The following is a 12,577-nucleotide window of genomic DNA, read 5'->3' on the forward strand; positions in this document are numbered from 1 at the left end:
CATTCTCACAGCTGCGCGGTCTGGGAGTTACTAAAAACAGAAACAACGATATATATATATTGTGACTTTTCTGTTGTAATAGCTTGCTGGATTTCACAAAACAGTGTTTGACTGACTGTAGATCCGAGTCCGAGAGTTAACAATGGAAGTGAAGCTGCTGCTGCAGCATCAGATCCGAATCCCATCACCATTACTCAAACTGGGCACTCAGGGATTAGAGGTCAGCCTCGAACTCGATCAGCCTCTTCGATCTTTCTTTTTCTTTAAATTTCCTACCAGTCTAGATAGCTAGCTGTTGCACGGTTTGGATACATATATATGTGAATATGATGATACCATTAGATGCGAGAGTTGAGTTGGCTACTCATCAGTCATCACTACTCTCTTCTTTCATCAATCATCATCTTTCATTGAAACAACAATCAATACACGGCCCCCACACAAGATTTGCATGCTCTTCTGATTTCTGATTTTCAATTTATCGATCACCTGCATTACGTATTGTCTCTAAACATTTTTACTTTTCAGTTTTTCCGTTTGTTTCCTCATTTTTTTTAATTTACGCTAATTTAAAACTGCTATCATTCCTATATATGCATATATAACATAAGTCTCCGACTTCCAAATCCTCATGGATCCATTTCTGCTAATTAAGTAGGTTTCTAAATTGGGCTTTGGATGTGTTGGACTATCAGGACTATATAACGCTCCTCTCTCTCATGAAGCTGGATGTTCAGTTATTAAGGAAGCATTTGATAGGGGCATCACTTTTTTTGATACATCAGATCTTTATGGCCATAATCATGATAATGAAATCATGGTTGGAAAGGTAATATTTGATATTCCTCTACTTACTTTGAAATTTTAACCAGAATTATGACATTAAATGACCATTTTCATTAGTGTGTGACACAAAAAATTTGAATACTTTTATTTCAAGAAGAATAGCATAAGAGTGCTTGGGTTATAGTCTCTAATTTTATATAGGAATATATAGATAAATCCTAATTCGTGTTAAGTACGAATTTAGGAAAAAAAATGTAAATTTGAGAAAATCAAATTAATTGATACCACTTACCCTAAGAAACATTATAAAATCCAAAATATTTGAGTTCTAAAACAAAAATGATACCAAAAAAAAAAAAAAAAAAAAAAAAAATTTCATAAATTACAAATTTGCTAAAATTGAGATGTAATGAAGGAATTTGTGTAAAAACAACCAAAATCATGGCAAAAAGCCATGAATTTTGCTCTCACATCATTTCTTTTTAGGCTACCAAATTTCATGCAATTCTACTATTAGTATTTGGAATTTCTATAACTACCTTTCATGACCTGCACTTGTATTGGGATTAATGATTGTCTTCTTGATTAATGAAGGCTAGGGTTACTAATTCTATGTAAGTGTGGATCAAACCAATACCAAATGTTTCGATTATTCAAATGTTTATTGTTATATTCAAAATGCATCCTTCTCCCAAAGGAGGTTTATGGAGAAGTTACTTGAGTTGTTGGGCATGAGCAAGGCAAAGTTTTGTGTACAAAGGGGGCCTGGGCCCCCTTAGGCCCCACCTGGGTCCATCCCTGGTTTCAAATAAGATTTTATTAGTTGTTCATTTTATTTTTTCTGAATATATGCAAGGGAATTTATTTTCCAATCTTACGCAGATGCAATGAGCAATTGAATACCATTATTATTAATTTTTTAAAGGCCAACAAAACTAATTGAAACTAGTCTCTGCACAAATATAATCTTGTTTGACATGTCTAATAATAGTTTACATTTGGAAAGACAACAAAATGAATTATAGGGTAACCTAAGAATCTTGTAGTTCAACTAATTGGTATCTTCTAGTGTTTTCAATGGAGACATAATGGTTTTAATCCCACCCTCTCCTATTATAACTATTGATTTTAAAAAAGAAGAAGAAGAAATATAGTTGTATGGTGGTCGGCCCACCACCAACAAGCCCATGGGCCACAGGGATGGCGCCACTCCCATTGTAGGCCCAACCAGCATTGCTCGAGGAGTAGACTCCCAGTTAAAGGCTTCTTGGGGCCTAACTATGTTCAGAGTTCGGTCCATGGAATACCTCGGTAATGCCTTCGAAGATACCGCCATCGAGCAACACTTGACGTCTATTGAGAGTCCTAAAGCCTGAAAACCCTGTTTCCAATGTGGGACTCATATATGTTAGGAATAATCTTAAAGGGCCCCACCCACACGAGAAATGCTAAAGGCAATCATTGCTGACCCAATTGAGGAAGGCTATAAATATGAGAAACTGAGGAGAGAAAGGGGTTAGACACAAGATAGTAGAGAGCTAGTGAATCGAGAGAGAATGAGTGAGGAAACACATAAACAAAAGTGTTCGGTCAGCCTGATTAATAGTCCTTGTGGGCCTTAATCTTTATTCTAAGGAACTTCCCATTGTAAGATACTCATAAACCCACGATAATTAGTAAATTGTGAGCCCAATCAAACAATTGGCCCATTAATCGAGAAATGGGCATGCACAATAGTGTAAGAGAAGGTAATTCTAGTTAGTTCAATTCATAAAACTTTGGAATGTTTTGTTGAATATAATTGCAAGAATATGTTAAAGTGTATGTATAAACCCACCTCTATAGCGATGCAATACACCCAAAAAAAAAAAAAACTTGTGTATGTAGGCCTTGAAAGCTAAATCACATGAAAAATGTTGTGTAGTTTCTCAATTTGTTTATACTTTTATTACATGGTATTAGAGTGAAATCAATCTAGTTGAAATCCTCCTCAAGACAAAGCAAGGTTTTGGCTCTATTTGAATTTGATAGGGCTTGTTGCGATTTGCTTGGGAGGAGTACTATTGGTGATTTCTCACTCTCCCTTGCCTTTGAAATCTGAATGATAGGATCTATGCTTTAGGTGTCAATTTGGGCTACAACCCATAGGCATCTAAGTACGAAGTGATGCATAATCCAACGATGTGCCTATAGTTCATGAGTAATCAATGATGCACAATTTTAAGATGTGCCCTTCTATTATTTACACACACACACATACACAAAGCTGAACGAACATCTTTGAGCAGAACTATGGGTTGAATGCTCCCTTCTTTAAGGTGTTTATGCTTCATTTATTTCAATGAAGATAGTTTTCTTGCATTTTTCTGTATTTTGTAGTATTAGGAAAAAACAGTTCTATCATTTTACTTTCCTTATTTAACTTGACATGAGATAGGGTTATCTTTTACTATTTTTTTTTTTTTTTTTAAAGAATTCTATTTTACATGAAACTAAATAAGGGAAGTTAAGACATAGTTTTCCAACTCAATATTAATATCAAAACAAACAAATCTTACCAACATAAAAGTATATGTTTTCAACGTCTGACCTATAGAATAATATAGCAAGACGTTTTATTCAAGCTAATCTTCATGAAATTTTCATAAGATATTAGGATTTATAAATATTATGATTTTTAGCTATGAATAAACTCCCAAGAATCTAAATACGAATGGTATTTGAATTCTCACCAAATCTCCATTTTCATAAAATCTCAGATTCTTTTTTTAAAAGATTGGTATCCACATTCACCTTTCATGTATTTGGGAGATTGAAAATTTTTGCTTTTAAATTACTGTAAATAGAGTAAAACACATTATTACAATGCACAATGTCCAAAGAGAGGCCGATTTTTTTATTTTTATTTTTAAATTTACTGAGTAAAGTTTTTGGGCCCTCCGATCTCACCTTTAACTCTTGAACTTATAAGAGGAAGATTTTTTTTTTTTTTTTTTTTTAAACTTGACTTGAGCTTATACTTCATTGGCAATACACTTAATATTGTATTTATAAACCTCAGATATTTTGGGAAGAAATAATAATATTAGCAATAAACCAAAGATGGGGTTTCACATTCTCAAAATTCTAATTACATTACTAATCAAAACAAAGTAAACATAATAACATTCCCGAGCATTCCCATGCATGTTATCCAAAAATAGAATCGGAAGCCCAGGCATTTTATATATGAAAGGGTAAACCCCGGCCCAATTTTGTCAACGGCCTGGACAGGTTTCTAAACGCTGATGGACTAAATCGTATGCTTCTAACGTTCAAAACATATTTGACATTCCCGGTATGGCCCAAAAGGCAACCTTCAATCCCGTCCTGAGGTTACCACAATTTTATCAGAGTTGAGTCCCTTAAATGTCCCAATAGCCATTGGATCCCATTGAATGGTATGCATATCTATCCATTGTCAAGTACCATCCAATAGCTACTCAAATCAAATCATTTTTAGCATCCAATATTAGCTCACACCATGCATAATTTGAATATTCTTTATTTCAAGAAAAAAAAAAAAAACCATTTAGAATTTTATTTTATCTTATGTAATAAAAAAAAAAACCTACTATTGTTTCTATTCATCACAATCCACACCCATTTTCTAAAACCACGAAAATCTGAATTTAAGTTAAGCTAAATCAGTCATTTTGCTTAAAACTCACATTGTAGTTCAGAAGCAATAAATTAATAGTATAAAGTATGATCCAGCATATTTTTGTTTCACAAAAGAAACTCATCTATAAGCTTCATCTAGTGCTAAAAGTACGAACATTAATCAGGCAACTCAAACTCGGTTGTACCCCACAGATTTGCTGAAGAGCTGCCGTATATAGATAACTTGCAGAGCACTTGCAATAGCCAGCATAAGATACTCTCCAACAGTGTAGAATATAACACGCTTTCGGGTGCTCTCATTTGCTGCAGCAGAAACACAGTGGTAAGTAATTGGTAAAGTTGTCATTTTGCCCAACATAAAATCTTGAAAATGATCTTGTGAATCGATGGATATAGGAGTAGATATATTCAGAAGCAGCAAACAACAAACAAGAAGCACATTAAAAATGTCTAGGACCAACTAAATAATGAATTAGTGATTCATCTTTGACATTTTAGACAGGTACAATGAAACAAGCAACAAGGTTAGGACATTGCAGCATTGCCACTTCCCACATGGAAAAGGCTCTTTTCTTATTGGTTTACTACCAGACCCCCTACCAAGCTCCTCAAAGAGTTTCTACCACCAGAAAATACAATCACTCATCTAGGTTTTCTTGATAGATATGAGGAATAAGGAAAGAAATAAAGAAAATATTGCATTCCTTAAGAGATGTAATTCTGTTGCCCTTGTATGGATTGTGGAATGACCATAGTTTGTAGAAAGATCATGCCCACCAACAGCTTATAAATTATTCAGCTAAAATCATCTTTCTTAAGAACTTTGTTTGAAAAGTGGTGTTCTGGGTCAAATTGAGATACATTCCATCATAGATTTCACTGAATCTATTTCATTTAGATGTAATTATCTCTTTTTGTATCTCTTCAAGACTACTTTGTATACCCTTGTGTATGTGAGGCAGTTCTTTTTTCAACAAAATATCATTACTTATATATATATATATATATATGGATTTAACAAAGACTAGCATGTATGGATTTAACAAACAGTTTTAAGGCTTACAAGTGAATTAACAGTAAATTACTGTAGAGGGCAAGCATCACGCATTTTTTGATACAATGAGGAAATGAATCTATCTATGTTATTAACAGCTTTATGTTACTGATGCTAAAAACATCATGTTATGCATATTTACTGAACATTTCCCTGAACTTGCACACAAAAATGAGAGTTTGTATTTTCCCTTCAGTAATCACAAAAGCAAATACATGGATGTCTAGTGTCAGACACAAAAAAGACACTAAATTCTATCAATGAATTTTTTTTTTTTAAATTTTAAATTCTTAAATTTTTTAATAGGTAAATAACTAAATTTTAAAAAAAAATCACAAAAATGAAAAATCCCAAAAAGGGGTGCAACCCTAGTAGATGGGAAATAAATTCTGTCCATGAATTAGGCATATATCTAGAATTGCTTGTAAAACACCACAAAAGGACATGATTATTGCAAACCATGATCATCAGTTAAATTAAGAGAAAAGAGAACTACTTACTATGACGATGCCGAGTATCACGTGCTTTTAAGTACTTCTGCTCTGCTGTAACAGACTCTAATGCCTCTCTCAGCTCAGCAATTTTAACATTTACTGGGTCCAAATGTTCTGAAAAAGCCACCAGGTAATGTTAAAAGGTAGGGCAAAACAAGAGTGGGCATATCAGCCTCAAACATGTTGTTTGGGCAAACAGTGCTTCATTAAAATAATTGGTAAATTTTATTTCTTATAAAATTTCATATTTGAATATATGTAGATGATGGTAGACTATCAGAATCATCTAATAACAACAAATTGTCAGAGATTTTAACAAACCATCTTTGGCGAGGTCGTGCTCATTGGGAATATGACCAACATGAATGTAGAAAGAAACAGTCTCTGGTGTTGAGTAGGGATTATGAAAACAGAATTTGTACATTCCGCTTCGTGGGGCCTTGAAGTCAAACTTCTCCCCAGAAACACCCTTAAAAGTTTGCACCACATTACCTGCGGGGGATGTCACCTGCACAAAACACCACAATTAGGATGTATTATTCATAAATGACTAATTTGAGACTAAATATAAAAACTCCTTCAACTGCCAATGGCCCTTTGGCCTATTGGCATGTCCACCACCATGGTGGGTATACTTCCAGTGTTTGATCCCCCACATCTTCACTTAGCAAACACACACACACACACACACACACACACACACACAGAGAACTCTTTCAACTTTTCCTCCTTTTTTATTTTAATATTAAGTTATTTATAAGTGGGCAAAATATCATTCAAACTTCTTAGGCATTGTTTGATAGAGAGGATAGAAAAGTGAGAGGAAAGAAAATGTAAGGAGGATGGGGAAAAAAAAAAGGAAAGAAGAGAAAATAATCATCTCTTCTTATTTCCTTCCTTTCACTTTTCTACTCTACCAAACAAGAGAAAATACCAATCCATCTTCTATTTTGTCTCCATCCTTTTCTGTCCTCACTTTTTTTGTCCTACCCAATGCACCTTATAAGAGGGATTATCGGCCACATCTTTTGCATCATTAAAAATTCACTAGGACTTTATTTCTCAAGTCACTATGAGAGTTTATGATTCCACACCAAGTAGTAAAATTAATCATTAGAAGACATCCAAACACATCTAATTAAATATATCAGTGTTAATCTTGGATTTGGGGACAATAGAAGCAAAAAAAATCCTCAACATTCTAGTCAGGGTTGACCACACGTATTATTTTCTGCTGTTCTATTCTATTCGAAGTCCTACACTATGTTATATGCCCTTGCTAACCCTTGCCCGCTTTTGAGTGCAGCTGGGGTTCGATGCAATGCGTCGCTAGTAAGGGAAACCCTGTGTATTTGTATTGGATTCATTGATAATATAGTGACAATAGCAGCATATACAATATCAACACTATTGTGTGCAAAGCAAACCTTAAAACCATAAACTTACAATACAGATGAAACGCATACAGAACACTACAACTACAAGTTGTAGTTTTGATACGGACAATACATAGAATCGAAAAACATATTCTAACAAAGCTATAAGTTTGTTGATGCAAAAGATAACATAGCACTCAAATCCTTGAATTGCAAAACACATCCCTCACATAAAAGTATCATCAATTCCCAAATTACACGCTTAGAACAAATCTATGCAACAAATGAAATCGAAAAAAAAAAAGTTACAAAATTTATTTATTTGGTGATTTCCTAAACTGAATTTGAGCTTAGATTTGTCTTGTTCCCGACAAGAAATCATAATAAATCTAGGGCAACCAATAAAAAAATTGAATCTTAATTTAAAAAATCAAACAGTGATTTGAGGTTAAAAAGTGAAACAGAGCCCTAAAAAGAAAAGAAAAGAAGCGTAGGAAGAGAAGAGATTAGCGTACGGTGAAATCGATGCCGGGGTGATCGGAACTCCAGAAGATGTCGTGGTCAACCACCACGAAATTTCCTGAAACGGTGTCGCCTTCGTAGAGAACGTACTCGTACACGCACTCGACCTCGTTTACCGTCACCGATAAAGAGGATATTTTTCCAGTCAAGCTCAATAGTACCATTACCATCACCACCCAAGGCTTCTTCTGAGACCTTACCTCCATTTTCCTGATTCTCCTTCCTTCAAATTTGGTGGGTTTCAATTCTCACTTAATTTCTTCTCAGATTTCAAGGACAAGAAGGAGACACATTCTTAAAGAGTGCGTTTCGGTTTCGGTTTCGGAGTGTAATGTGTGTCCCCACTGACACACACCTTCGCCAATCACAACTCGCCACATGGCGAGTTGTGGCGTCGATACGACACCGTAGAGCTTGGGGTCCTCAAGCGATGTCGCTTTTATTTTTTTTGGTCTTAATTAAATTAGACGGTGTCGTTTTTTGTTTTCTGTAAATGCAGACGTTGATACGACATAGTTTTAAGGTTGGGGCCACCAAATCATTGGCCATACTCACAGCTGCGCGGTCTGGGAGTTACTAAAAACAGAAACAACGATATATATATAGATTGTGACTTTTCTGTTGTAATAGCTTGCTGGATTTCACAAAACCGTGTTTGACTGACTGTAGATCCGAGTCCGAGAGTTAACAATGGAAGTGAAGCTGCTGCTGCGGCATCAGATCCGAATCCCATCACCATTACTCAAACTGGGCACTCAGGGATTAGATAGCTAGCAGTTGCACAGTTTGGATACATATATATGTGAATATGATGATACCATTAGATGCGAGAGTTGAGTTGGCTACTCTCTTCTTTCATCAATCATCATCTTTCATTGAAACAACAATCAATACACGGCCCCCACACAAGATTTGCATGCTCTTCTGATTTCTGATTTTCAATTTATCGATCAGCTGCATTACGGATTGTCTCTAAGTAAACATTTTTACTTTTCAGTTTTTCCGTTTGTTTCCTCATTTTTTTAATTTACGCTAATTTAAAACTGCTATCATTCCTATATATGCATATATAACATAAGTCTCCGACTTCCAAATCCTCATGGATCCATTTCTGCTAATTAAGTAGGTTTCTAAATTGGGCTTTGGATGTGCTGGACTATCGGGACTATATAACACTCCTCTCTCTCATGAAGCTGGATGTTCAGTTATTGAGGAAGCATTTGATAGGGGCATCACTTTCTTTGATACATCAGATCTTTATGGCCATAATTATTATCATAAATTGAGTTTTAAAAGATGAACATTTCTCTAATTAGTTTGAAAAATTGATATAAAGCTATTTAATTTGCCCAAAAAGAGCAAAAGTCCATTTTGTCCACCTATTTAGTGTATACATTTTTAATCCCAATATATAAGTTTGTATACACAATGACACGTGAAATACTTTAATCTTCGTGATATTACAATTCTGCTGCATTATATAGCTACCTGAGGAATATTACAAAATCGGACTAAACATTTTTTATAGAAAAAAGAAGAAGAAGGAATTTAGGATGTCATAATATTTTGTTAAGCTGTGGAGCAGCTGTGCAGGCACGAGATGCAACTATGCAAGCCTTCAATTACACATACACATGAACATTGGCCCAAAAATTCGGTCCATCAAGTGATTTTATGAATATGGCCTAATACCAAATGGGTTTAAGACACAATCAATTAATTTATATGATTTAGTTTATTTTATTCACTTTGTTATGTAATTTGCTAAACATCATTTCCTTTTCCTAGTCGCATTTATTTATTTTTTCTTACTAAATAATAAAATTAATATAATTTGTTGCATTGTTTCCTTTCCTTACTGATCTGATAAGTTTGGAACTCTATTCAAAGAATTTAGAGTTCAGTAATATTTACAGCTCGTTTGATTAATAAAATTTTAGTTGGAATTTTTTCAATAGTTTGGTACCGAGTTCACGCACTCGACCTCGTTTACTGTCATCAATAAAGAGGATATTTTTCCAGTCAAGTTCAATATTACCATTTGCCATTACCATCACCATACACATCTTCTTCTGAGACCTTACCTCCATTTTTCTGATTCTCCTTCCTTCAATTTGGTTGGTGGGTTTCAATTCTCACTTTCTTCTCAGATTTCGAGGACAAGGAGACGCATGTAGCACGGTCCTCAAACGATGTCGTTTTTCTTTTTCTTCTTTCTTAATTAATTAGACGATGTCGTTTTATCTGCTGTAAACGCACACGTCGATACGACATAGTTTTAGCATAAAAAGTTAAAAAATCATCAAGTGTCAGAATTCAGAACCAACATGTATTAAACAAAACGAAACAGTGTTTGACTGACTGTAGATCCGAGTCCGAGAAAAGGAGTTTTGTTCTTAACAATGGAAGAGAAGCAGGAGGTTCAGATCCAAATCCCATTACCATTACCATTAGTCAAACTGGGCACTCAGGGATTAGAGGTCAGCCTCTTCTCTTCTCTTTTTAAACTTTCTTAAATTTCTTACCAGTCTACCTAGCAGAACTTGCACACTTTGAATACTTTACAATCAATCCACATCCCACAAAAGATTTGCATATGCTCTTCTGATTTTCAATTTATCACCTACATTACATATTATTGTCTCTAAACATTATTACTTTTCAGTTTTTTTTTTTCGTTTGGTTCCTCATTTTTTAAATTTACACCAATTTGAAAGTGGAATAGTGTTTTTTTTTTTGTTGATAAGTGAAAGTGGAATAATGTTTACAACAATAATCAAAGTATCACACAGCTTCCCATAAAAAGAAAAAGAAAAAAAAAAAAGAAGAAGTATCACACAGCTATCATTCCTATCTATGAAATGCATATATAACATAAGCCTCCGACTTCCGATAGATTTCTTCTAATGAGTCCTTGTCTGCTTAGTAGGTTTCTAAATTGGGCTTTGGATGTGTTGGACTATCAGGACTATATAATGCTCCTCTCTCTCATGAAGCTGGATGTTCAGTTATTAAGGAAGCATTTGATAGGGGCATCACTTTCTTTGATACATCAGATCTTTATGGCCATAATCATGATAATGAAATCATGGTTGGAAAGGTAATATTTGATATTCCTCTATTTACTTTGAAATTTTAACCAGAATTATGACATTAAATGACCATTTTCATTAGTGTGTGACACAAAAAATTGAATACTTTTATTTCAAGAAGAATAGCATAAGAGTGCTTGGGTTATAGTCTCTAATTTTATATAGGAACATATAGATAAATCCTAATTCGTGTTAAGTACGAATTTAGGAAAAAAAATGTAAATTTGAGAAAATCAAATTAATTGATACCACTTACCCTAAGAAACATTATAAAATCGAAAATATTTGAGTTCTAAAACAAAAATGATACCAAAAAAAAAAAAAAAAAGAATAAAAATTTCATAAATTACAAATTTGCTAAAATTGAGATGTAATGAAGGAATTTGTGTAAAAACAACCAAAATCATGGCAAAAAGCCATGAATTTTGCTCTCACATCATTTCTTTTTAGGCCACCAAATTTCATGCAATTCTACCATTAGTATTTGGAATTTCTATAACTACCTTTCATGACCTGCACTTGTGTTGGGATTAATGATTGTCTTCCTGATTAATGAAGGCTAGGGTTACTAATTCTATGTAAGTGTGGATCAAACCAATACCAAATGTTTCGATTATTCAAATGTTTATTGTTATATTCAAAATGCATCCTTCTCCCAAAGGAGGTTTATGGAGAAGTTACTTGAGTTGTTGGGCATGAGCAAGGCAAAGNCTTGATCATTGCTATGGTATGTACTAGACCGGATATTGCTTATTTGGTGGGTGTTCTAAATAGGCTTATGGCGTATATTATTTTACAAAGAAATATTGATGATATGGCAATCGAGCGAGAATATGAACGCAAATAATTAAAACACCATAAGGACAATAATCATAATATTATTAAAATCAGTGACTGGTTAAGTTTATGCTTACTTATGTTGTTAGAATATTTGATTGTAGAATTAAAACAAACGCCATACTACGTAAACATGATTAGTATTGTTGAGAAATGCATTTCTTGTAGCAAATATCTGATGGAAAATTTACATTCTCACATTGATTGAGCGATTCTCTTTTGTAATCATTATATATATTTTGCACTGTTAGGCTTTGAAACAACTTCCTCGAGAAAAAGTTCAAGTGGCTACCAAATTTGGTGTGGTCAAGTTAGAGGGGGATCAATATGGTCACTACGGCGTAAGGGGCACCCCTGAATATGTTCGGCAATGCTGTGAAGCTAGTCTTAAGCGACTTGACACTGACTACATTGATCTCTACTATCCACATCGCATTGACACTACAGTGCCAATCGAGGATACTGTAAGCATCCAATTTTTATTTGTCTTCTCAAAATCTAGTGACACAAAATTTTTATACTAATATTTTTCCCAACTACTAACATGATATGTTGTAATTGATGCAATAATATCAATAACAAGCCTATGTGATATTACTTTAACTACACCTTGCCAGCTTAATAAGCTGTGAAAAATGTTACTAAATTAGTTTTGTTCCTAGGCTCTATCCATTAATTTAATGTACCTAATGTTCAATCTAGATTAATGCTGCTTTGTTTAACTTTTATGTAAGGAAGATGGGGGAGCTTAAG

At 34.1% G+C, this 12,577-nt stretch overlaps 2 protein-coding genes across 2 annotated transcripts in view; one reads left to right on the plus strand and one right to left on the minus strand.

The window, feature by feature from the left end:
* Positions 1-4,431: 4,431 nt before the first annotated feature.
* Positions 4,432-8,184, minus strand: LOC112016414 (transmembrane emp24 domain-containing protein p24beta3). Its single transcript, XM_024048979.2, has 4 exons — positions 7,889-8,184; positions 6,319-6,505; positions 6,004-6,111; positions 4,432-4,752 (listed from the first exon to the last, which is right to left on the minus strand). The coding sequence occupies exons 1-4, from the start codon at positions 8,099-8,101 to the stop codon at positions 4,619-4,621; spliced, it is 642 nt and encodes a 213-aa protein (XP_023904747.1). The 5' UTR covers positions 8,102-8,184; the 3' UTR covers positions 4,432-4,618.
* A 1,991-nt stretch (positions 8,185-10,175) lies between these two features.
* Positions 10,176-12,577, plus strand: part of LOC112016407 (perakine reductase) — a 4,279-nt gene continuing 1,877 nt past the window's right edge. Inside the window, exons 1-4 of the mRNA XM_065763914.1 lie at positions 10,176-10,375; positions 10,825-10,995; positions 12,076-12,288; positions 12,563-12,577. The exon at positions 12,563-12,577 is cut by the window's right edge and continues 158 nt beyond it. Coding sequence (XP_065619986.1) covers positions 10,298-10,375; positions 10,825-10,995; positions 12,076-12,288; positions 12,563-12,577 — 477 coding nt within the window. The 5' untranslated portion in view covers positions 10,176-10,297. The remainder of the gene's footprint in view (positions 10,376-10,824; positions 10,996-12,075; positions 12,289-12,562) is intronic.

The sequence above is a fragment of the Quercus suber genome, unplaced genomic scaffold, assembly GCF_002906115.3.
Source record: "Quercus suber isolate HL8 unplaced genomic scaffold, Cork oak 2.0 scaffold_532, whole genome shotgun sequence".
Taxonomy (NCBI): domain Eukaryota; kingdom Viridiplantae; phylum Streptophyta; class Magnoliopsida; order Fagales; family Fagaceae; genus Quercus; species Quercus suber.